The sequence below is a fragment of the Onthophagus taurus genome, chromosome 7, assembly GCF_036711975.1.
Source record: "Onthophagus taurus isolate NC chromosome 7, IU_Otau_3.0, whole genome shotgun sequence".
In the NCBI taxonomy this organism is placed as follows: Eukaryota; Metazoa; Arthropoda; class Insecta; order Coleoptera; family Scarabaeidae; genus Onthophagus; species Onthophagus taurus.
This window is the reverse complement of record NC_091972.1, coordinates 37,435,332-37,463,277: the sequence shown is the minus strand read 5'-3', so window position 1 is coordinate 37,463,277 and position 27,946 is coordinate 37,435,332. Positions and strand designations below refer to the sequence as shown.

The window sequence follows — 27,946 nt, the reverse complement described above, 5'->3', positions numbered from 1 at the left end:
TAGTAGAATTTCAACTGTAAAGAAAAAAATTAGAAATGTACTTTTGTCTAGGGCCTACACCAAAACCAGAGAAACATCCCCAAACCATCACAGAACCACCTACATGTTTTAATGTTCGCTGCCTGTACTTAGCCTTTTTCCTATTGATGTAAATGCAATAAAACATGTGTGTATTTATAGATGGATTCTTTTAATTTTAGTTCTACCGATTTCGATCAATACTTTTAATCATCTTCAGGAGCAACCTAATGTAATATAAATAAAAATCATTTACTAAAATTAACAACATTCACAAATGTCTGTTACTATCGTTACATTATGAACAAAATAAAATGAAACTCACGTCAGTAAATATATTTTCAAAAGACATATTTGTTAGTTAATTAAGCTGTTATCCTCTTACTCTTGATATTTTAACTCTTCTCTTCCTTGTTACCCAGTTATTCAGAAATATCCAATAAGCCTATCATGCAACAATATGCGCCATGCGTTTCTTTACTTTTGTTTTTGAGGTTATGTATTTGTAATGAAGTTAGCTGCTTTTATACATTTTAAATTTAAATTAATTTGTGAACAAAACAATCTAATTAATATTATCGTCATTGTTTAAAAAATTATCTAATTAGTACCATGTTCTGTCACATTGTTGTGTCTTAAATGTTTGTGGTGTTATAAGGTTTGTCAAAGTTATAATATGTGGAAAATGGAAAATGGATCCGTTAGGAAAGGTGTAGATTTTAGGGTGACGAAGGGATTTTTGTATTGATCGAAACCGGTAGAGCTAAAATTAAAAGAATCCATCTATAAATACAAACATGTTTAATTGCATTTACATTAAATTTGAGATGGAAAGATATAACCAAATAAATATTTTTTCCTATTGGACGCTTCACATATTGCATTCCATCACTTTTAAATAAGTTAAACTTGGAATCATCACTAAACAATATCTTTTTCCATTCATTGTATGTCCACTCTTGATGGGTGCGTGCAAACAGTAGTCTTGCGGCTTTATTTTTTTTTTTGATAAAAGTATTTTCCTCGCTGGTCTTCGGGCAAATAGTTTATCTTCAATTAATCTATTGCGTATTGTACGTGTTGATACCTCCAAGTTGCGTGTTTCTTGTAACTCAGCCTTAATTTTGGCTGAAGAATAAAATTGATATTTTTTAGCTGTTCTTACAATTATTCTATCAAGGCAATTGGTTTTTCTGGGACATCCAGACTTTTTCTTCAAGTCTACAAGTCCCATCTCACGATATTGTTTAATAATTCACGATACTACACATTTGTGCAAAGAGAATTTTCGAGCGATATCACATTGTTTAACATGGTTTTATGGTTTTTACCACAAGGCATGTTTAAGACTGGCCTTATTGAATGTATCTTATCAAAAACTCGTTCTTATTTACCACATGTTTGTATTTCTTAGCAAAGATGTTTTACTTTTTTCCAACCCAAGTTTTATAATTTTATTTTATTTCTAATAAAATAAGGTTAGCTTTGTGAAATCTTCACTACGTAAATGCTATATAATATACACTACCATAGTAGTGTAAATCCTAAGGAAAAGCATTAATTTCAAATTTAATTTACAAAAATTAAAAGTTGCTCTACTTTTTCCAATACGGTATATTCAAAACGGCAACCTTAATACTATTGTAAGTCGAAAATTAATCAAGTTTTTTAAAGTAATCCGTAATTTTTTTTGGCTTAAAATGGACAACCGCTCCTTGTCGAAAAAATTTTCTATTAAATGTAAAGAATTATGAATATTATCTGGAACATTCTCTCTTGATAATACAAAGGTTTCAAGCTTTCTAAGAGACGAATAAGCTTCATCAAATGTAGGCACAGCGATAAGTATTTCATTTTCAAGATTATCATCACCCTCATCTGATTCTGAAACAATAAGAACATTAGGTTTGTTTTGGTTCAAGAGTCTGTAGTTTCTGAGCCAGAGTCTATGTGGTTTGATTCTGTAGTTAAAATTACTTACAGAGCGGATTCGAATATTTTATTCTTTGGTAAATTCGACTTATAGAAGTTAGAGTTGAAGAAACTCCATAGTAGTTCAGTTCGAGTTACAGAGAAATTCGAGTTAGGGAAATTCGACTTAGAGAGATAAAAGCAGATTTGAAATCTAGTCAAACGCTTGAGTTTACAAAAATTATTCGACTTAGGCCCGTTACTACCAAACCAATGTTATCTATCAGTTAAGCTATCTGTAAGATACAATTTATCTCGTAGATAACAGGGTCGTGCGTACTACCACCTCCATTTATCGCATAGTTAAGAAATCCTTGAGATAACCAAGGAATCTAGAGATTTTTTGGTCTATTATGTTAAATTGACAGCTCTATGTAGTCAAAAGACCTACTATTAGGTATTTTGACGATATTCTAACCTGTTCTCTAACCTTAAAATTTAAATTTGGAATTGGAGACTGAGAAAAGGGGACGAACCACCAATTTCATCAAAGAAGAATCTCGTATTATTGTATGTTAAAATGTGATGGTAAACAGTAATGGCACAACTAACATGATGAACGACTGAAGATGCCAATTGTACACTCACTCCTGCAAAATCTGCTGTGGATAGCAACATGTTACCTATTGCATAAAACCAAAGAGTCAGCAACAAACGGTTTGAAGGAGGTACAGCACTATTACTAAAATTTTGATGAATTTTACATTAAATAATAGCAATCAACAAATTACTTACGTCATGGATGGAGGTTTTATTAGATCTTCTGTTTGATTCAAAAGGTGATGAAAACTTTTTTTCGAGAAACGAAATCTCGTCATAAATTCAACATCTGAATGAATATTTAAATGGTCAACTCTACTCCTTATTATCTTTTCGCTTCTTATAGGAAATAATTCATTGATTTCTTCAAAAATTTGTTCTTCATCTCCAATGTCGAAGAAATTATCCATGATGATTTTATCTAATGTTAATTATTAATAGTTTTTTATTTAAGTTTGTACTACTTTTCTTATTTTAACTGAAATAAGTATAAATTCTATTTGATGTTAGGTATCCGCAGTTATCCCTTAGATAGCAACTTATCCGACACCCAATCCGCGGGTTACAAATATTTCAAAGTTATCCCTTGGATAGCGGTATCTATAAGATAAATACAGTGGTAGTAACCAATTTTTAAGCTATCCGATAGATAACGCTATCAGAGACTTTAACTATAAGTGGTAGTAGTGGGCCTTAGAAAATAATTCGAGATATAGAAGTTCGAGCTAGGGAAATTTCTCTGTACTATGTTGTATATTATTATTGATAAAACTAGAACTAACACAAGACCTAGAACTAGAAACATTCGTGTTTAGCAGCACGTCTCTCAAGACGGCTAAATCCGAATGATTCCAGTTCTAGGTCTTGTGTTAGTTCTAGTTTAAGCAGGGTTAGCCATACTGAGAGACGTGCGGCTAAACCCGAAAGTTGCTAAAAACTGACCAATAGCAACCCTTATTTTTGGCGCTTCAATTTAAAAACACTCCTTCGTATTAAAAAATAGAGTATAAAAGATTAATAAGAAAAATACGGTTTGCTAAATGACGTCAATTCAATTCATTCTACGTCATCGCTTTTTTATTCGTTCTATCGTATAATCCATCGTAATTATAACTCTCTTATATACCAGAAGTCGAAAGATAAATGACCAGATAATTTCTTTTAAACCTCATAAATTGGAAGTTTTTATCAATACGTATTTAAATTTTTACGCATATATGCTTATTTAAAGTGGAATTAATTTAATTTTATTTTTTTGTTAAACTTATATCATTTTGGATTAATAAATATTTGTGTTAATGGCGAACTCGTGCCTGTGGGCCGGTAAGAAACGTTGAAAACCCGTTAGGGACCAAAGACGGCAGGTGCTATGACGTAGCTCGCTACAGATAATAATCGTTTCTTTCTGATGAAGCAAGAGGTTAAACCTTAGCATGTGGACGAAACGTTCTCTACATACAGAGACTGGGGCTACGAAGATTAATGATTGAGGTTGGACCGACAAAATCCGGCAGCTAATGATGAACGGAATTGTTAAAAACGATTTCACGATAATCTTAATTAATTAAAAGTATCTTGAGAGTAGTACGAAAAATTTTAAACTATTACTATTGATTAAACTGACTTTATAGCTGAATATACTGTAATGGTTGGTCATTAATGAAAATTAACATACTAACGACATAATCTATCAGCGATATTGACCTGGTAACTTGACATGTATCAATTACTGCATAAAGCCGCAATTAGTAAACGTTCTCAATTTAATAAAGCTTTAATAGTGTTCTACACACTATTAACAAGAGAGTTTTTTCAAAGGCATCTGAAAAAACATTTCCATGTGATGTATGTCATAATGACACGCAATTTAAAGATGTCTTCTACCGTCTTCAAGACCGATAGATGAAGTTTATACGGGGCAGCTGTTCCCTCTTCCAAGAAAATCTATTTACTATTCTCTGATAAAGTCGAATGGACCCGGTGCGTCAACGAACGCCTGAATGCCATTTAAAATCGAACTTTAATCGTCGCGACGAGTACTTAACCAAATCTCTCGGATACGGTTTCTGGCAATAATCCATGGCAATTATCCTCTTATAGGCAGCGTTTAATTTTTATGTAACGGACAGGTGATATTGGGTGGTAATTACAATACTTTGCGAAAATATTTAAAATTAAAAGGTTACGCCGGTTTTCGGCCAAAAGAAAAAACCGTAACGTGTATATCGTTTTTTACCCTTTTTCTTTCGTTCTTCTTGTTTTTATTCGCGGGTTTCGATTCATGGTCGCGAAATTGCGCCAACGGAATTTTTACTACCGCTGCTAAAGCGACATCTGTACCGTTTCGCTCGCGCGGACTTTTTTTTATTTCGCTCAACGGTTGCGGTGGTTTCCTTTTAAAAGCACACTTTTATTAATTGGTCGCAATCTCGGCACGAGAACATTTACATATACTTTAATTCTCGATTAAAAAATACTGATTAAGTATTAAATCATATCTGAATTCAATAATTCAACGACAATTTAATTATGTAAAGGAATTACTTTAAAGATTTCTTTTTCGGTTATATACACAGTGGAACAAATGTCTGGTAAATGTTGTACTTTGAATTTTTACATACACCACCCTGTATATTATTTCATTATACAGAGTGATTTATTAGCTCACCATAAAACTTTGACATATGATACCTAATCCTATTACCAAAAAAAAAATGTTAATGAACAAATGTCCTATTTCAATTATTTACGAAATTATAACACTTTAAAGTTTTAATTTTTATATCATAATTAACTGCTACATTTTTTTTAAACACATAACTATTACAAATATTGTTCAAAATAGCCACCTTCTGCTAGAATACATGCTTCACAACGACGAATTAAAAAGTTCTTCAGCCGAATTAAAATGTCTGGTTGATTTCTTATTTCACCAGTATTACCAATCTACTTGTTTGGAAAATATTGGTTTAGCCACTCGACAACTACTCTTCCACGATGAGATGGGACACCATCGTGCTGGTACCACATATTTTGAATTACATTAAGAGGTATATCTTCAAGTAAATCAAAAAGTGTATTGTTAAAAAAAAAAATTGTAATTTACTGCGTTCAAACGTCTATCAAGTACATGCAAACCTATCCCAAAACATCCCAAACGTTGATGCTGAAACGTTGTTGAAATTTCCTTGGTCTAATCGCTTGCAGATTTTGTAATGCCCAGATATGTTCGTTATGGTAATTATTTATACCATCTCGTGTAAAACATGATTCATCTGTCCAGAAAACATTCGAAATGAAGTCATTATTTTGGGCATGTTTCTGCAATAACCATTCACAAAATGCTAATCGTTGCTGATTATCATTAATTTTTTTTGGGTACTTGGATTAACTATGTCAAAGTTTGATGGTGAGCTAATACATCACCTGTATACTTCAGATTTGATATATTCAAAAAAATCTTCCATAAATAAGTTTTTATCCCCACTGGATATGAAGATAACTAAAACTGTCAATAGTTTAACGTGTTTTGAAGGTTTCTGCAAAATGTGTCGTTTACCTTTACATTATCTAGCAATATAAATTGGCATAATGTAAAGTATGCCAATTTAGAAATTATTTATTAGAGTATCTACCATGCCTAGTTAAATAAAACTCTTCCGGAGAACTATAGACCAATACCTATGCTGTCGGTGTTGGCCAAAATATTTGAATCAATTTTAAAAAGTAGTCTACTGTCCCATTTGAATACGATCGGTTTCCAAGCTTGTGAGCAGCATGGTTTCATAGGCGGTAAGAGCACACAGATTACTATTATATCATTGTTGGAATTTGTTTATAGAAATCTCAATAAGAGCAAAACTGTTTTGGCTGTGTTCCTGGACTTGTGTAAGGCGTTTGATGTGGTTGACCATGCTATACTGCTTAGTAAGCTCGAAGCTTTGTGAGTTCAGGGACCATCACTGAGAGTTTTAAAAAATTATTTAAGAAATAGAAAGCTGTACACTGTTTACAATAATGCTACTAGCAGCAGGACTCGTATAAAGTATGGAGTAGATACCCCAGGGATCTGTCCTCGGTTCTCTGCTTTTTTTAATATATATAAATGATATAACCAATTGTTGTATGCATGGTGATCTTGCCTTCTATGCGGATGATGCTGTTTTGTTCTACAGCGGGTGATCTCAGTGTGATCTGGACAATGTTTGCTCTTGAGTAGATGAAAATAAAATTAAATTAAACAGCGATAAATGTGCATATATGATCTTTAACAAAAAGGTCACTACTATCACTGGTATTAGGTTGAGTGAAGTTACAAATAGTACCTATTTGGGCATTGTCTTAGATAACAGATTAACGTTTGAATACTATATAAAATTAATACAAAAGAAGGTAAATGGCATAAGCTATCATCTAAAACGTAATGGTCAATATTTCAACAATGAAACGAGATTTTTTATTAATTATGCCTATGCTCATTCTTACTTAAATTATCTTTGCGCTTTTTGGGGTCACGCTCGTAAATAAGACCTTGACAAGCTACAAGTAACACAAAATAAGTTTCTAAAGATTCTCTTTTGTAAATCACATAAAACAAATAGTACATCATTGTATAATGAGTTAAAAGTGCTTAATGTACATGAAATGATTAAGCTTAATAGTGTGAAGCTAATATATAAAATCAAAAATAATTTAATGAAAACTGGCATTCGCTTTAACCTCTACTGCGATATGCATGCGTATAATACAAGAACTAACCAAAATATTCACATCTTGCAACTTGCAAGAAACATTGGGACAAGAAGTGTTACAGCAGCAGCGGCGGAGTGGTTTAATGATTTACCTTACCACAACGGGTGAAGAATCAGAATGGTCTGGACTCCTTTGCGCGAGAAGCAAGGACTTATTACCTTAATCTTAGGTTAAACTGATTTCGAAGTGTTTTTTTTGTTGTATATGTATGTATGTATGTGGATTGTTCTTGCGTTGTTGTTATATTTTAGTGTTTATATACCTGTTATGAACTCTTATGTATTTTTGGGAGTGAACAATAAATTTTAAAAAAAGTGCATCTCTCTTTAACAGCCGACGAGTAGATTTTAATAATAAAATAATATGCAGAGTGAAAGTGCATTTAAAATCCAAAATGACTAATGCAAGGTGTTCCAAAAGAAAGTTTATATTTGGTTAGCTTACCACGCTAAAACAACAAATCTCAGACGTAAGGGAAGTCTGTCAATCGATGTTGTTGGGACTTCAGTCGGTATGGAGTGTTTCGGCGATTATAGCACTGAAAAGATTCTGCAGCTTACGTCACTTAAATGATGCGTTCCTGTCATTCGGAAGTTGATAAGAAAGTGTGAAGAAACCAGTACAACAGTGGAAAAACAAAAATCCTAACGATCAAGGTCATCAAGAACGGAAGAAGTGTGATGAGTTTAAGTCAATTTGTTTGTGACGATCAAAATCTTTCAATTGTATGTAACATTACTCCGCATTTTGCACATGGACCTAAAATGTGCACGCTTACAAAATCTAATTGGTACAAGAATTAAAATCCCAGGATATCACCCGTCAATAGCTGTTGAATGTTTACCAATATCTTGTTTTCAGATTAAGCTTATTTTCATCTTATCGACTTCGAATAATCAGAACTGTCACTATTGGAGTGCAACGATTTCGAAAAGCAACCATCAGAATTTCATTCTCCATTTCAAGTTACGTGCAGTTACAGTGAATTCAAAACGTTATGTGTTAGTCGAGTTCTTGGTGTCTCAACTGCAGAACTTTCCTGGCTATAACCGAAGAACGTTTCAGTAAAACGGAGCAACGTCACATACGTTCAACACGTCTATGACACGTATTTGTGAAATCTTTCCTGGCAAACCGATCTTCAGGAGTTGACATAAATTGGCCCCATCCAGTCCTAATTTAACGACTATGCATAAAATGAAATCTAATGTTTGCAGCAATAAACTCATTCACAAGGAAATTAGACTTTTCCAGACTTTTTTTCCATATAAAGTGCGCGTCAAATGCCATGAGCCAAAACAAGTCGATTTTAGTTTTTTATTAGCCCAAATATTTTAGCATAAAGAACTGCTAAAACAATTTCTTATGACGATATCTCGACCCGTTTTCAAATTGGATTGGAAAGGGGGATTGGTTACTTTTGACGCGCACTATATTAGTAAAAAATCTATAAATTAACTTAATCTATAAGATAGGAGGTGTTGAACCACACAAATTATGATCACAATTATTATGAGATAAAGTTGTGAAGAAAAAGTTGGGATCTCGTTGCAGAAGGTATCATAACTGCAGAACTTTCCTGGTTATAACCGAAGAACGTTTCAGTAAAACGGAGCAACGTCACATAAGTCTAACACGTTTGATCATATTACGAGCCCAAAAACAAAGACACTCAAAAAAGGAGAGTTTTTGGGTTGCAACTAGGTCTGTGCTGATTGGTTATGAGGAGAGTTTCCTTTAGTTCAAAGGTCAAGGACAATATTTGAAAACTTTGACCTTGAAGTGTACTCTTGCAGAGAGACACAGGGATTTAAATCAGTCGTACGTTGTATACAAGAGATATTATTAATGGAACCGGAAGTTCTCGAGGTTGTATATACTTAGAACTATGACTCCTTCAAAATAGCAACGTCGTCTATAGACGCCACAGTATATCAAACGGTCACTTTTGACCTATTAAGATGTTGTCCATCGAGTTCTCAAAAACTTTCTAAAGACCAATATTAAAGTAAAAAAAAGTGTCATATTTCTTGTCGTTTTCTATGCGGAAATAAAATTTCCATAACAAACTACTTTATACTCGTAGCACGACATTAAAGTAGTATCCTGTCAAAAATTGATGTTATCAATTCACTAATAGATCCTAATTTTCACCTTAATGATTTTATAATATTTTAGTCAAATGTGCCGACTGCGACATAAGTTTTTAATAAAGCATTTGTATTATATTAAGCCCAACTTTTTTAATTTAAACATTAATCGAACGTTCAACGACGTACAATATCGCTTTAATGAAGTTACAGTTTAATAAAGCTCCATTAACATCATGATATTTCCTAAGAACATCGATTAGCGTTCATAAGTTAAAATTACATTTCCTTTATGCGAAGTTAACTTAACACTATTAGAAGAAATAGTCTTTAAAATATTATCAAATTTAATGCCACAATAATTCAAAAATTGATTTTAACAAACTATTATAGCAAGTTTAGTGATGCTAAATGTGTATTATAATCATATAATCCTAGTATTTGGGTCATATTAAGTTAAAATAAATGATGTAAAATAAAAATTGAATACTAATCAACGCTTAACTTGAGGTTAATCGAGTATTATATAGACGGAGATAATTCAAATATTCCAACCCAACACATTAATCATCGGAAAGCGTTATATAGGCAGATTTCAAATGTATATAATATTATTTTACGGCAGTGATAACTCCTGTTTTCTTTACTTCAACTCCTCCTACCTTCAATTAAAGTATTTAATATTTTTAATCTTTAATTTTAATGAATATTAATCAATCAACGCCATTAATCTAGTATTTATTATTTATTAATTTTAGGTCTTAAAATAAAAATGGATTTTCTAAACTTTAATCGAACGTTCACAAACACAGTTTCAGTTAATCGATGGAAGTAATTAAATGTACTTAAAGTGAAGTAAATCGATTACAAATGGAATAATAGTCTTTAAACCAATAGCATTCAATGTCATATTCAGTCAAATATAGAGTAAGTTAATGGATGCTAAATGTACAGTTCATCAATCGTTCAACATTAACCAAAACAAAGTTATGTTTTAAATATACGTAGATAAGTTCAAGTGATTGCTAATCAAATAATTATCATAATGCTGGCGTTTGCGACAATTTGTGTGAAAATGAATGATCAAAAATCAAAATCTAAGTTAATCAAAGCTTAATCGAGTGTTTACTTTTAGTTAACATTACAGTAAATCAAAAATTCGATCCCTATGTATTATCGAATATTAATCATTGAACATCATTAAATACTCATCAAAAGATAGCAAAACATTAAGTGAACCGGAAGTTAATCGTTCGAGCATGTTGTTGATTTTCTTTTATAAAGCGTTTATACCATATTGAATCTAACAAGGGAAGTGTCGGAACCGATTTCGTTGCAACTTGGTATAGCGATAGTTACATTAAAACAAGGTTTACGTATTTTTTTATACGTGCTAATAGCGCTCCTGGGGCGAGTTATAAGGGTTGAAAGTTGGGGTGAACTTTCAATATCAGTTTACAATTTACCATATTTCGATAGCTGTATTCGTCTTCAAGCTATAAACGAATATAAACCGTTCGCCCCAACTTCCAACCCTTATAACTCGCCCCTGGGGCTTTATTAGCACGTGTAAAAAGATTATTTTGATCCATATTACCGCTGTACCAAATTGCAACGAAATCGGTGAGGGACAGTTCCCGCACGTTTTAAAAACATGACAGTAAGCTAATGGATGCTAAGTGTGAAGTTAATCAATTGTTCAACATTGACCAGCGATGTTGTTATGCTTTAAATATAGGCAAGTTCAACTGATCGCTAATCAAATAATGATAGTGTTTGTAGTGCCTGCGTTATGTTATGTTAAAATGAATTATGTAAATTGAATGCTAATCGACGCTTAACCTGAGGATAATTGAGTGTTTACTCTAAGTAAATATCGCAATACATCAAAAATTCATCACAAGATTGCACCACCATATTAACTTAAACGGATGTTTATCGTTTGAGCTCCTTCTTCAGTTTTTAATAGGGCATTAGTATCATATTGAGTCTAAGTGTACTGTTAAAATTTAAATCGAATATTAATCAACACTTGATCAGTATTGACTGTGGATTAAGATCGCAATAAATTAAAAATTGGTTTAATCTTTAATCGAACGTTCATTGACATGTAATTAAGACGCAGTTTTACAAAACTCAATTAACTCTACGTTCTCTTCAAGCGAGCGCTAATCGATACAAGTAATTAAATGTTCCCAAAGCGAAGTTAGCCGTTTAATCGAATAATAGTTAATAAAACAATATCGTATTCAATTCAAAAATAGATGTTATCAAACCATGATAGTAAGCTAATGTAAATGAGATGTTGAGTGTAAAGTTAATCAATCGTTCAAGATTAACCAAAACAAAGTTATGTTTTTAGTGTAGACAAGTTCAACCCATCGCTAATCAAATAATAATTATCTACTGGGTGCGTTATATTGTGTTAGAATGAATGATTTAAAATCAAAATCGAATGCTAATCAACGCTTTACCTGATGTTAATCGAGTGTTTACTTTGAATTATCGCCGCAATAAATCAAAAATTGCATCCTAATCCCTATTTAAACATTAATCCTAAGCGTTCCGTTAACTTAGGCAGATTGAATGTTCTCAAAGCGAAGTTAGCAGTTTAATCGAATTATAGTTAATGAAACAATATCGTATTCAATGCCATATTTATAACCATGATAGTAAGCTAATGTGAATGAGGTGTTGAGTGTAAAGTTAATCAATCGTTCAAGATTAACCAAAACAAAGTTATGTTTTTAGTGTAGACAAGTTCAACCCATCGCTAATCAAATAATAATTATCTACTGGGTGCGTTATATTGTGTTAGAATGAATGATTTAAAATCAAAATCGAAAGCTAATCAACGCTTAATCTGATGTTAATCGAGTGTTTACTCTGAGTTAACGTTGCAATAAATCAAAAATTCCATCCTAATTCATTTTTGAACATTAATCCTAAGCGTTCCGTTAATTTAGACAGATTAAATGTTCTCAAAGCGAAGTTAGCAGTTTAATCGAATTATAGACAATGAAACAATATCGTATTCAATGCCATATTCATAATCACGATAGTAAGCGACGATAATGTGAATGAGATGTCAAGTGTAAAGTTAATCAATCGTTCAAGATTAACCAAAACAAAGTTATGTTTTTAGTGTAGACAAGTTCAACCCATCGCTAATCAAAAAATAATTATCTACTGGGTGCGTTATATTGTGTTAGAATGAATGATTTAAAATCAAAATCGAATGCTAATCAACGCTTAATCTGATGTTAATCGAGTGTTTACTTTGAATTATCGCCGCAATAAATCAAAAATTCCATCCTAATCCATTTTTGAACATTAATCCTAAGCGTTCCGTTAACTTATGCAGATTAAATGTTCTCAAAGCGAAGTTAGCAGTTTAATCGAATTGTAGTTAATGAAACAATATCGTATTCAATGCCATATTCATAACCATGATGGTAAGCTAATGTGAATGAGATGTCAAGTGTAAAGTTAATCAATCGTTCAAGATTACCCAAAACAAAGTTATGTTTTTAGTATAGACAAGTTTAATCCATCGCTAATTAAATAATAATCATAATTCTAGTGTGTGCGTCATATTATGTTAGAATGAATGATTTAAAATTAAAATCGAATACTAATCAACGCTTAATCTGAGGTTAATCGAGTGTTTATCTCTGAGTTATCGTCGCAATCAATCAAAAATCCATCCTAATCCATTTTTGAACATTAATCCTAAGCGTTCCATTAATTTAGACAGATTTCTTCAAAAATCAATTAGAATCGTGAACTTTAACCGTATATCAATTAATTGAAATGTATCGAATAATTCAGTTGGTGCTTCTCCCCAACGTCAGCATAACATCTCCACCGGTTTCGATGTATCATCATCATCAGGATTGTTTCAAATGAAAAGTAAATGAATCTGATTGTATTGATATTGATTTTCGTCCTTCAACGACATAAATCTGTTACAACATGTCGGTGACAAATAAAGCTTGCAATATTCAACAAGTATTATTTGAATATTATGTATTTAGGAACTAGCTTTACTTTTATTCAAAGTCTAATAGCTGTAACAAAGAGTTTCTGTGATAGAATGATATTAATGTAAATATGACACTAACTTACAAAAAGAACAAGTAGAGATGTAAAAAAACTTCACACATATTCTATTCTTGAAGAAAAGAAGTTTTATATTTCACAATATACAATTCGCTATATTCACTGTTATTATTTTAACTCGACACCCGCACCAAGAAATAAGTAAATACATGAATAACTCGCTTTCGCAAGTTTCAAGATAAAGTAAAATAACGAATATAGTGTTATTCGCTTTGTTTTTGAACTGGTGTTGGAGTTTAAAACAAACGGAAAGAACACATATTTTTGGATGCATTATTTAACTGCATCTAATCTTATGGAACGTATTATTTTTGTTTTTTATTTATTTCTTCTAGGTGTTGAGTTAAAAAAAGTACAGTGTTTCAAATACGAACTTGATATAACCTGGCAAAGTTTGCTTATTATTATTTTCATTTTTTTCTGAAATTAAAAGAAATGCATTTTTAATTTCTTTTTTCTGTATATTATTTTTTTACTTCAGGCGTACGCTCTAAGTCCCGCGGGTCCGGGATATGCTGGTCCGGGAGCCAGTCCGACACAGGCAACCGGAGGTGAACCGTTTGCCGCCGATAGCCCTTACTTCCCGTTTAGCGCGCGACCCGGAAGTAGATTGTCACCCGCGAAAGCAAAAGTGACACCAGGACTGAGGCCAGCCAAAGAAGAACCCCAACAAACGGGCGCCACCTTAGACAATCCGCAATGGGTAAGTCTCAATAACAAAATAAAAAAAAGGACTTTTCTAAATTACGAAAAAACATCTACGTAAATTAAGGTTATCTCCCCTTAGTCAAGGGTCGAAAAGGTTCGTTTTATAAATAAGGAGAAATTGACCGGTCACCGATGTCCGGTTAAACAAATTGTCGGAAGAAAGGAGAGACGCGGTAATGCAATGTCCTTCCAACCGGGGAAGAAGGACGAGAGCTCCGGTCGGCCCATTTACCGAAATCCTCCGGGTGATTTGCCATGACTGACAATCCAATTATCCCGCGACGATGTCCAATTTTGCGAATGCCGACCTAACATATATTACATCCTCCTCTCCAAAAAATACAAGAAATCTATAAACAAAAAAAATCTGCTACTCTATATTTATTATTTTTCGCCTCTTAGAAAAACACATCCAAGTCACCCCGACGTTGCTCAACTCATTTCATCGAAGCCATTCGAAAATGTGACGCAACACCATACTCGTCGTCACTTTTAATACAAGGATGTCCCTGTTTACACCAAAACCCAAATGCGTCTAAAAAACGTTGTTCCATATAAAGTAAAGCTCCATTGCTGTGAACAGCACCAAGCCGTTCTGTTTATTGTTGTATGTCTACGGCCGGAGGAGGACGCAATTCCAAACGTTACTCATCGCACTATCTTTCGCACTTCGATGAATCCCGGCGAACGTGAGGCGGAAAGGCATGCTGAATCTTGCCACGAGCATGTCGCAACGAGAGAGGGAGAAAGAGAATAACATAGTTCGGCGACACATGCGCCCCCCATTGCGAAACGACCAATTACCGGTTTTATGTAATTTCGGTATATCGGGCCCATTGCAAACAAGCATTAATTGACTAACTGACTTTGAGTTATTTGAGGATAAAGTTTAGTTGAATCGAAAACGATTATCGGAAACGTAATTTCAACTTTTGGCAGTTAAAAGTGTTAAACATCAAATAATAAATATGGAGTTATTTCAATTACATTAAAAACTCGATGTAATGGATAAAATATTTTTAAGTCAAACCCTGGAAGGTTATGCTTATTTTATATACGAAAAGGTTATGCTTCGTCGAATAGACAACGGCACTATTCAAAGAGGTCATACAGATGACCTATGCACCAACAACTTTGAAAATCGATTGTATTTAATTCATTAGTTTATTTAACTCGAAGACAAATAAAAATGGATCATTTTTTAATAATATTTACTTCAAAAAATCAACATACATAGCTGTAGTCATTTGGATTGTTTTACACAACTAAAGTGTTAGAAAAAAAGCAACTTAAGGTAGTATATCGTATATTTTTATCTTGTAAAGTAATGTATTAACTTAAAAGTAAACACATTCTCATGAGAACCTAGTTACAGTATATGCAAGAGGGACAAAGGTCTATTTTGTACTCACCACACAGACTTTTATAATATTTTGCACAGAATGATTTCGTCATTCGTCGATTAGCGGAGGGACAAATGGTGCAGATATCTTTTTTTAGGATTTTGTATTTGTTTAGTATAATCATCATCATCTTGGGCCGACCAATATTGGTATTTCAAGAGTATCTGTTAACTAACTGACTTTCAACAAGAACAATTCCGTCATCATTCATTTCCTTGATAATGTTACTTTGATACACATTATATTTTCCAGCAAACCAAACATAAAACCAAGAAACAACAACACAATTACATCAGATAGCGCATCTTGGAAATTTCAAAGTTACGCAAAAGCTATGCTACGTCGTTTCGACGACGCACAATTAAAATCATACTTACAAGATGTGTTATTAGCTGCACTTCCACATACAGCAATAATTTGAGCACGATTAGAGCTATACGGAAAAGGAGCATAAAACAAGCAAGAACAAGAATCCTTTCCAACAAGTTTAAATATGTGTTGTTGATTCGACGAAGCATAGCTGTCCAGGATTAAATGTAAATGTTTGCGCTCATAGATAGAATCTAACTCGGGTTATTCCCCAAGTTGCTTTATTCCATGTTCATAGATAAACTCGGGGTATTTTCCGAGTTGTCTATACGATGTATAAATGAGGGACAATAGTTGTAGTTTTAATTGTTATTCAGAGCTGAATTGCTGTATATTTTTGTTGGGCTAAAAGTAGAACTAACACTAGAGCTAGATGTAGAAACATTCTGGTTTAGTCGGAAGTCTCTTAAAACGACTAAACTCGAATGTTTCTAGTTCTAGTGTTAGTTCAAGTTTTACTTGTTATTAAGTGCTAGATTATAGTATATTTTCATTGAACTAAAAGTAGAACTAACACTAGATCTTGAACTAGAAACATTTGGGTTTAATCGTGCGTCTCGTAAGACGGCTAAACCTGAATGTTCCTAGTTCAAGATCTACTAGAACTAACAGAAGACCTAGAACTAAAATCATTCGGGTTTCGCCGTCTTGAGAGACGTGCGGCTAAACCCGAATGTTTCTAGGTCTAATGTTTGTTCTAGTTTTAGTTGTTATTCAGCGGTAGATATAAATTTTTCATTAAACTAAAACTAGAACTAGCACTAAACTTAGAACTAGAAACATTTCAGTCATTCTCTCATTCTTCACATCATTCTCAGTGGGTTTGGTTTGAGGTCAGAATTTCTAGAACTTACTAGATTATAGAAATGTGTCGATAATTTGTTTGTTAATTTTACTGAGTCTGCCACCTATGGCGCGCTAGATACATTATTTTCGGATCACTTAGCCGTTTCAATTGAATTTAAACCCCCTAAAATTAATATCGGTAATCAACATAAAACTTTTTGTCCAACCACGGCAGATGGGTTGGAGATATTTTTTGATATCGTTTGTGGACAGATCTTAGTTTTTTTAATAATGTGAATGTTCATCCGAACATTAAAATTAACACTTTAATATTTTGAAAGAGCGGCTCTGACTGATTTTCCGTCTAAAACGATTGCTATTAATAAACAAGATTCATTAAATAATACGTGGTTTAATTCTCAACTAAAGCAACATAAAGATACACTTGCTTTTCTATGCGAATTATATAGGCTTAATAAAAATCAACGCACACTAATTGAACAGAATAAATATCGCTCTGCATATAAGGTGCTCTGCCAAGATAAAAGAAATACCACTGACAAGTTTATTGTAAATCATAAAAAACAGCATGCAGCAATATAGAAAATAATTAATTCTAGTAATACTTCTGACAACTTTGCCAAAAGAGTTAGCTGTTTGCGTTAAAACCAGCTAAATAATTTCTTTTTAAATATTCCCGGTGAATTAGTAAAAAACATAAGTGGTGGCAAGGGTCTTTTATCATTGTTAATTGAACATGTGGATTACTCTAAATACAAATATTTCACATTTCATCCTTTCTCACAGGTCAAGCAAATCTGCTGACATCTTTGGACTCAATACAATCATGATTAAAAACCGTAAAAAAACTACTGACTGTTTTGGCATATGTTTTGCCGCTATTTAAAAAGGGCGCTATTAATGATGCCTCCAACTATAGGCCAATTAGTGTACTACCTGTATTATCAAATATCTTTGAAACGTTACTAAAAAATCAATTAGTCTTCTCGAGACCTCTCAGTGCACTAACGCTAGTTTTTTTGGACGTGATTGTGTTTGTCAGTCAATTTTAATTCGCATATGTAATGTAGCTCCAGAAGCGTGTAAATTACTGTCATCTTATCTTACATACAGAAAAAAATGTGTTATTTAATTCTGCTGTGTCTAATCCTGGAAGTATCGGCAGACAATACTAGCTTGTTAACTAGACACATCTCAGGAACAGATGCCACAACCTCACAAAATTTAATGTTCATATCGGCAAAGCATTGGTTTGCTAGTAATCGCCTGACTTTGAATAGTTGCAAGACAGTATCAATGACTTTTGCACATGGACAGAGTGGTGAGTCTTTAAATTCGAAGAAGGGAATCAGATTTCTTTGTGTCCATGTGGATCCTGGATTTACATGGAACTTCCATGGGGAAGTTTTAGCTTCTCGTTTAAATTGCACTGTCTTTCTGTTGAGGCGTACCGCCTATTTTGCACTTTGCCAAAGTCATATTAGCTATTACATATTGCTATTCATATTGGCTATACGGTATACTTACGCCGGGACATGCCCCGATGAGTAAAAGAATTTTTGGTTTACAAACAAGAGCCATTCGTACTATTGCTAAACTAAATTACAGAGATGATTGTCGCTTTTCTTTTATTAATTTAAAAATATTAACTCCTCATTATATGTTTTGGAGTGCCTAAAATTCATGTTATTGCATCATTGTCATGAAAAGAATAATGATATTCACAAATACGAAACCAATGACGTTCGGCATGTTTCAATACGACTTCATAAATCTAAAAACGCATAGAACTACTATGGGGTAAAATTTTACAATGTTGTGTATAGTGGTTAAACGGGCTTATCTTTTAAGACTTCGGTCACTAAAATTAAAAATATTTTGTTGGAGAGGACCTATTACAGTATTGAAGAGTTTATAAGTGATGCTTTTATGCAAAATGTCTCTCAAGACGGCTAAACATGAATGATTTTAGTTCTAGGTCTTGTGTTAATTCTAGTTTAATAAAAATATGCAACATAGTGATATCTTATGTTAACTAGCGCTACCTACCCGGTCACTAGAACTAAAATTAGACCTAGAACTAGAATCATTCGGGTTTAGCCGCACGTCTCTCAAGACGGCTAATCCCGAATGATTCTAGTTCTAAGTCTTGTGTTAGTTTTTAGTGATAGTGCTAGTGCAAAACTTGAACTAACACTGGATCGAGAACTAGAAACATTCTGGTTTACCAGCACGTCTCTTAAGACGGCTAAACCCAAATGTATCTAGTTCTAGGTCTAGTGTTAGCTGTATCTATCTATCTAGATTAACTAATAAAGAACGCAACGATATGGATAGCTTTTCGAATTTGTATGCATTAAAATTATTCATTCAAACAGTTTAAAGTGCAAATTAAAATTTTTTCATATAACAGACTTTTGGTTATAACGGACACTCCCTTCCTCGTATTAATCCGTTATATCGAGGTTTTACTGTATTTAAATAATTTTAAAATTGTTACCCTGATGATGATTAAAACGGAAATCAGGTTTAAAGAATCAAAGTTTATGACACTGATTTAATTTAAATTATTTTATGAGATACACTATGCATAAAGAGTACTAAATTGTGGTGAGAGTAGCATTGCGTGTAGCAATATAGCACGCCCAGAATCTAATGGTATTTGAATCCCACGCTCGCCTCAATGGAAACTCGCAAAATCGGACTTCGTTAGCTTTCCATTGAAATTTTTCAGCTCGCCTTTTAAGTCGCGCTTCAGTAATTATTCGTTGGAAATCGAATTTTTACCATTTTAACGAACCACGTCGCAGCTCGCCCACTAAATCCCCTACCCCAACGTTCCACAAAGCGTTCCGATAAATTTTTCGCATCAATCCCAAGATCTCAAGGCGGGTAAACACCTGTAGCATACGCTCGATTAAACAGGTTTGGTTAAAATGTTTCGATTTTTAATCACGAAGGTAAACAGGCGATTGATAATTATTATTTATACGCGTGGAGGTCCGTTTCATTTACACATTCCGACTTTTGCGTTTCGTAATTTTGTTTACTGAACCCACGGCGGCGTTAGAACGGGTCCGTAGGCGGTCTCTAAAAGGTTAATTTTATTACGGCACTGACATAAACTATACGAAATAAAAATCTAGTTTTATCGCCCTTTTATTCGACATCCTCGAATTTCAATATGCGAACTAACCGATATTTACATCTCTAGTTTAACATACCTACATGTTGAAACTGTTTGTTTTATGTCGTTTACATAATTTTCTGAAAAATAAAGTTATAATTTTGAAAATTCAAATATCAATTGAATAATTTTTAAGATTGAAACGGTAAAACTCCTCCCTTGATTACTATGCATAAAGGCGTTTCTTTCGCGTGTCGCGAACATCTCTCTGTTAGTCGAGAATCTTGAGGAAGGAAAATTAACTATGCGCATTTACAATGTTGCTCCCCATTTTCTGTGAAGAAACCGGTAACACCTTACTCCGACTTTCTGAGAATCTACGTATAGTTGTTGCCGCCCTTGCATTCGTTCGTACGTGTGTCTCGTAATGAAATAATTAATCATCTATGTCGTTCGTTTTCATACCATGAGAAATTACCGGAGGAGATGCACAATGCAATGTGTCCAACTCCCCAGGGAACAACCATGAAAAGTTTGTGTTGCAAAAATATATATAACTTATATTCTGAATAGGTAGAATGAAATTTTGAAATAATTTAAGAAACCCAAGATCCTCCAATTTCATAATTTTTATTTAATAAATTGAAACATATCTTATGATTAAGGAAATATTCAAAGATTCAATGACATCTTTCAAAGATTCTCCTGCAAGATGTTAAATTGGTATATCAATGATTTCTTCTAAATCTCTTTTGACGTTTCGAATATCAAATTTGATTAAAACCAGCTAGGAAATGTCAAATTAATGTTGGCAAGCGTCAAAGTTGATTTCAAATTGACTCCAACCATCAACTTTGATGTTTTTAATGTCTAAATGCATTCAAATCGGCTTTTAGCTATCAGATTTCGATAAAATTGACATCAATGTGTCAATATTGAATATCAAATTAAGTAAAAATTTTCTGTTAAATGTCAAATTAATAATGGCAAGCGTAAAAGTTGGGGTTGCAGATATCACACTGATTGTGTTATCAACTTTAACATTTTAAATACCAAAGTGCGTTTAAAACGGCTTTCAACTGTCAGATATCGGTAAAATTGACATCAATGTGTCAATATTGAATTGTTGAACTAAGTCAAAATAGCTTGATAAATGTCAAATTAATAATGGCAAGCGTAAAAGTTAGGGTTGTAGATATCAAATTGACTCTCTAAACATCAACTTTGACGTTTTTAATGTCAAAGTGCGTTCTAACTGGCGTTTAACTGTTAGATTTTACTAAAATTGACAACAAAGTATGAAATAAAAGTAAGTACTGAATGTCAAGTTATATCGAAGTTGCTTGTTAAATGTCCATTTAATAGTGTAGAACGTCAAAATTGCCTGTTAAATGTCTAATTAATAATGTTAAGCGTCAAAGTTGAAATTGTAGATATCAAATTGACTATCTAAACAGCAACTTACACGTTTAAATCTCACAGTTCATCCAAATTGTTTTCAACTGTCAGATTTTGCTAAAATTGGCATCAATGTGTCAATATTGAATGTTGAATTAAGTCAAAATTGCTCGATAAATGTCAAATTAATAATGGCAAGTGTAAAAGTTGGGGTTGTAGATATCAAATTGACTCTCTAAACATCAACTTTGACGTTTTTAATCTCAAAGTGCGTTCAAACCGGCTTTCAACTGTCGGATTTCACTAAAACTGACAACAAAGTATGAAATAAATAACTGAATGTCAAATTTTATCGAAGTTGCTTGTTAAATGTCCGTTTAATAGTGTAGACCTTCAAAATTGATGTTAAATGTCTAATTAATAATGTTAAGCGTCAAAGTTAAAATTGTAGATATCAAATTGACTCTCTAAATATCAACTTTGACGTTTTTAATGTCAATGTGAACGCACATTGACATTAACCCGGCTGTCAACAGTCAGATTTCAATAAAACAAAGTATGAAATAAAAGTATTGAACGTCAAATTATGTCAAAGTTGACTTTTTTTTTTAATTCATTTAATAGCGTAGATCGTCAAAATTGAAGTGGTGGATATCAAATTGATTATGGAAACATAAATGTTGACGTTTTTATTGTCAAATTGCATTCAAACCAGCTTTGATCTGTGAATTTGTGTTTTATTGATAATTTCAAATTAATGTTAGACATTTCAATTTTAGCATGTAAAATGTCAAATTTTACTAAAAGTAGGTGTTAAATGGCAAATTTAATGAAAATTGCCTATAAAATGTCCAATTAATAATGGCAACTGTCAAAGTTAAAGTTATTGATGTCAAAATTGAATGCCCAAACGTCAATTTGATAATGGTAATTATCAAAGCTGAGGTTATTGATATCAAATTGTCTGGATATACATCAATTTTGACGTTTTGAAAGTCAAATTGAACTGAAAACGGTTTTCAATTGTCAGATATCATAATGGATATCAATTTAATAACAGCGAACGTCTAATTTTAAAATAAAAACTTCAAATTAATGTTCGAATGATTAATTTTCGCACTTCGAATGTCCGATTTAATTAAGACTTGCTATTAAATGTCAGATTTAATCAAAATTGCGTTTTAAATGGCAAATTAATAACGTCAAGCGAGTCTGCTGAGGTTGTAGATGTCCAGAGGAATACATTAGTGAAGAACGGAAGGTGAATAGATAAAAACTAAAATAAAAAAGGAAGGTTTAGTACATTTTCATTATGACGTCACTTTATGGATCAAGTTGAGTCTACAAACAACGAGGAATTTTTATTGCTTCCAAAACGACTAACAGTTTCTAAATAAGAATGAATGAGGCATTGACTTCCAAATAACTTGCAGTGATATGTATCGTATGTATATGATGATCAGGAGAGGACGAAATCAAGAAAGAAAATTTAAAGAAATCCATATTTCAACGAAATTGATTTACACTGATAATGAGCAATCGTATGTGTTTAAATTGCCTTTAAGATTGAGGTGTATGACTAAAATCAGACAAATTCGCGTTTTAGAGCAAACCCAATTAAATTCTTGATTTAACTTCTATTGCACAGCAATATCTATTCGCTTTAATTTAACATACTATTTTTATGTTTTGTAGTTTCTCTTCGAAACAACGGTTAGTCCTTTTTCATTATCAATTTTGTAATCAAATTGACCCCTTCTTTGTTTCTATAAATAAAACATTGTCACTTTCAATAGGACAACCGGCAATTCTATTACCACACATTGTTGTAAGACTACGTTTATTCATTTTATCTTTGACATGAAGAAAAATTGGTAGACTAGTTAAATAGTTATCAAGAACAAAACGTTGTCTTGTTTGGTTCGTGTAAAAATTTCGATTAATCTGTTACAATTCCAGCTCCATCATTAATATCATTTTTTCTTGCATGAATTCATTGATGTTACTTCTATAAAGTTATAATAACTTATATAATTGTTATAAAAAAAGTTTATAAACTTACTTACGTGATTCGTTGATCATTGGTGGAGACAATATTATATAATTTATATCATTTAAATTTAGTGTATCTATAAGTATAGTATATACAAGATATCTAAGTTAACAACAAACTAAAATAATTATAATTATTTCTTATAAAAGTTATTCACTCACCCTTATTTAATAAACCAAGAAATACATTAATCGATTTTACGAACCAACAGGTTTCTCTTTAGCTGGCCGAGTTGCTTGGTACATTATCATACAAGTTAATTTTAGTACACAAACTACTGTTAAGAGTTTCTTTTGCAAATTAACAATGTGAGAATTTGTTTCAATTTATTAGGAAATTATTAGATCTGCTAATTGAAGTAGATTATTAATGTTATCGATTCGGAAAAGAAATTTTGTGATAATTACGTTGACATTTAAAAAAAAATACGGTGGTTTTGGGCATCTAAAACATACATACATTTAAAACGTTTCATGTCATTCCCGATTCATAAGAATTTAAGTATAGAGTTGGCAATATCATTTGTGACGACACAAATCATAGGACTTAATGTAACAAATTCGATCGTTTTATGAAGGTTAAATGACAGCTTTATCGACGTGTTTTCTCGCAGTAGAAGTTGGCGCAAAGCATGACGTGTATGATTACACTGCTTATACGACTTGAATTCGCATAGCCATACGATAAATTCATTTCAGAATTTAAGAAATATAAATTGTTCTTCATATTAAGCGTACATAAAAAAATACATTTTTTAAATAAAGATTTCCGATTAAGGGTGGTAAATAATAATAAATATGATTTTGCGGTATGACTTTGAGTGCTATCGACTCAATTTTTCAGTACATTTTTCAGATTTGAGTTTCTATTTCATCAAGACCTACTTCAGTTGCGACTGTCAAAGCTTTACACGTCTCTGGAGTATTGACATAACATTTGTTCTTAACGGCTTTTCACAAATAATCCATCAGAGTAAAATCATATCTCCTAGACGACCAATTAACATCATAATTGACGAATAAAAATCATCTTCAATCGTAATGAATAAAAAGTCTGTTAAGATGGCACTATAACGGTCACATTTCACAGTCATAACAGCTATTTCAAGAACGAACCATAAACTGCCGTAACCTTTATGACTGGATAAAGAACTATGAAAAACATTTTATACTAATCTTACCTACAATCTGTTGTCTACAATATTTTAATAAAACAAATTGTAATTCATTTCAGCTTTGCTAAAATCAGTATAAGCTTTAACTGGTTATATTTGATCATGCGAGATATTGGTGATGACTATATTTACCTTTAATACATTTCCTTGACATCTCAACGCAAACCTCTATATAATCAACTACACTAATGGTGATAACTTCAAAATCATCAGTTCAAAAAGAAGTACAAATATTCTCGTTGTTGGTGACTACACAGTTACTGAGTGTTGAATGCGTTAAAATCAGAAAGGGGAAGATATGATGAGTGAGAAGGAAAGGAGAAGGCTGATTATTAAGAATAAGTTGTGACGAGTATTTGGTAGATATGATAGGACAATTTCTAGTAGATGAGGATTTTCTCGGTGAAAGTGAAAGGCAGAACATCAGAGACAGCTGTGATTATGTTTAAAGTTTATGTTTGAGTCCTGTGCTATAAAATTGCTATACACCTAAATAACGGAGAAGTTGGTGTAAACGGACGTATCGGTGTTGATCTTGTAGGTGATCTTGAAACTGGTAGAAATGTATCGAAAAGACATTTCAAAATGTTATATTTGAGACTTTCCGACACAATAAAACAATCAATCAGTACTTCACTGAATCCAGTGGTAACAATATAGATATGTTACTAGTTACTACCTTTTAACAAAATGAGTTAGCACATTACATTGTAGAATTTGCCAAATTTAGTGGTATTCTCAAAGTTTGGTTTTTAAAAGTAGAGACTCTCATCAGGTTACAAAAAATCTAAAAAACTTGTAAAGCTTAATATTTTATCAGTATCGTTATTTTTTTTGTCTGGATTAGGGTAGAAACCTTTTCTAAAATTTGTGACTTTAGTTGTGTATAGTTGCACGAGATTATGGTCGTTATGGGTGTTTATAGATTACGGCAACGCTTTATTTACAGGTGTTAATTACATAATTTTAAACATCAAGTGTTTCTGTCTTCGTTACACTATATTATATATAGTATGTCTGACTATTCATTATTACTTAATTACCTCTTTGTCTAAACGCTGTTGTATCATAATACTATAAAGTTCCAATTTTGTTCCTTTTTTATTCTTGATTTACACATTTCAAATAGCTCAACGTGTCAACAATTTTTTTGTGTACATATAAATAACACTCAGTTATACATAACTTACAAAGCACGTAGTACATTTATTTATTTGCATATATTAAAGTAATCTTTAATTATTCTTCCCAAATAGCAGTGACCATCAACGCGATAAAATTAAATGTTGTTTCATGAGATTTATCTTTTCCAAAACAAGTCTATAAAAGAAAACGATCGTCCAACAGCCCTCGATAATCAATATAAAATAGAAAGACCGTTCACTATATAAAATACTGAAAAAAACGCAGAAGAAGATTGCAATACCAAATCAGATTTCTAACAGAACCAAAATTTTGTATTAAATTTTGTTTCATTTGAAGAATTAAATTCTCAAGAGTGTTTACATGTCTTACAATTAGAACTAAAATTAAGGAGACGACTTAACTGGAGAAAGGACGAAATAACTGATTGTTTGTTGTTAAATGCAAGAAGAAATGCATTTTATAAAAAAGATAAGGAAGTAATGACCAATATCAGTAACTCTCTTTGACACATTCTCTTAACACATTAAGGACCGCAGAGAAATCTGTAAGACTTACGCCTGGGACCGCATGTTTTTGACCCAGGTGTTTCTGTAAGTCGTGGTATAACTTTAATCACAAATACTAGAGTAAAAGTGATGACGATTCATGTAAAAATTTTTGGTCTAAACTTATAAATGGTTAAGATATATGCGTTCAAAGTTAAGATATTTATAACATTTTCGTATCCTTCTTTCTCTAGCCGTCTGATTAAAGAAAGGTATTTATTACTCTGATATCTTTCTTGTCTATCCTTTTTTCTCTTAGGCTCACTTTTACCATCGTCCTGATAAACTAGCGGATTTAAGGTGGTAAAAGTATGCCTTTGAAGATTTTTAGGGCCTTTATGAGATTATTTTGTCGTACCCAAGGTTTGTAAAGCGTACTGTACCAGGTTGGCCAGACTCAACCTTTTCAATGAACGAAAATATTCCCCCCCTTAGATGCCCTCATCGTGACGTCACCAGATCCAGCCGTAATACGATTTCTGTTTTTTTCATTGTTATTTCGGTTATTTTATATTATAAAATAGTGTTTTTTGTTTATTACTGGTTTTTATTGTTGAAAATTTATAATTAGTGTTAAGAAACTTTTTAATAATTTCAATACCAAGGTAATTGTTTACAGATAAGCTATGATTTATTATAACCCCACATCAAAATTTGTAATTTTAGATGCCCGTTTCATGTGCAATTAAAAATTGTCGTTCGAATTATGTTGTATCAACGAAAGTTATTGGTTTAAATATATCGTCTTATTTGAATTAACTTTTTAAATGAAAAGTATGAATCGTTAAAAAAATTAAATGTTTAAAAGAAAAATCAATAAAATTAAACAAATATTGAATAAAAAAATAAAACTTAGACCAAAATAAGACTGAACTTTTTGTTCTGTTTATATTAGAAACGGTTCGTCGTCTACTCGGACTCGGATCTCCAGATCTGGTGACGTCATCCCCCCCTTCACTCTTCAAATCGAGTTTTGCCATCTCTGGCCAACCTGGTACAATACGCTTTACAAACCTTGGTCGTACCTTATCAAACGCTTTATTAAAAACGGTAGTCGCACGTCTCTAAAGACGGCTAAAGCCGAATGATTCTAGTTCTAGGTATAGTGTTAATTCTAGTTTGACACTTGGACTGTCACTAGTACTAACATGTGCATGTAACATCATTCGGTTTTAGCCGTCTCTAGAGACGTACGGCTAAATCCAAATGTTTCTAGTTCTCGCTCTAGTGTTAGTTCTAGTTTTACACTAGTACTATTACTAGAACTAACACAAGACGTGCGGCTAAATCCGAATGTTTCTAGGTTTAGATCTAGTGTTACTTCTTGTTTTGCACTATCATTAGAACTAACACAACACCTAGAACTAGAATAATTCGGGTTTAGCCATCTTGAAAGACGTTCGACTAAATCTACTGCTATAACCTTCACTTCGTAGCACAAGTCGAACTGTTTCAACTTTGCATTAAAATAATATAGACTTCTAATATCCTTTGTTTAAAAAATTCATTGAATTACATTTCAGGAGCTACTATACCGGGTGTTTCATTTAAAATGACATATGCTTATATCTCAAAAACAAAAAGTCGTATCGAAAAAAGTTTCAAGTAAACATTTTTGGTGAGAAGGGGGACACATTGTATACATGAGCAGATTTTTTTTCAGGGTTGCCTAAAGGCCCTTCTGACGTCATCTTCATTCTTTTAAATAGCACATATACTTTTT

At 32.5% G+C, this 27,946-nt stretch overlaps 1 protein-coding gene across 7 annotated transcripts in view; it reads left to right on the top strand.

The window, feature by feature from the left end:
• Positions 1–27,946, top strand: part of LOC111415328 (transcription factor daughterless) — a 168,840-nt gene that overhangs the window by 43,752 nt on the left and 97,142 nt on the right. For 5 of the 7 annotated variants that reach the window (XM_071198004.1, XM_023046950.2, XM_071198001.1 and 2 more), the window contains exon 3: positions 13,975–14,196. The exons of the other annotated variants lie outside the window; for them this stretch is intronic. In XM_071198004.1, the coding sequence (XP_071054105.1) occupies positions 13,975–14,196 (222 nt within the window). The remainder of the gene's footprint in view (positions 1–13,974; positions 14,197–27,946) is intronic. 7 annotated transcript variants of the gene reach the window in all.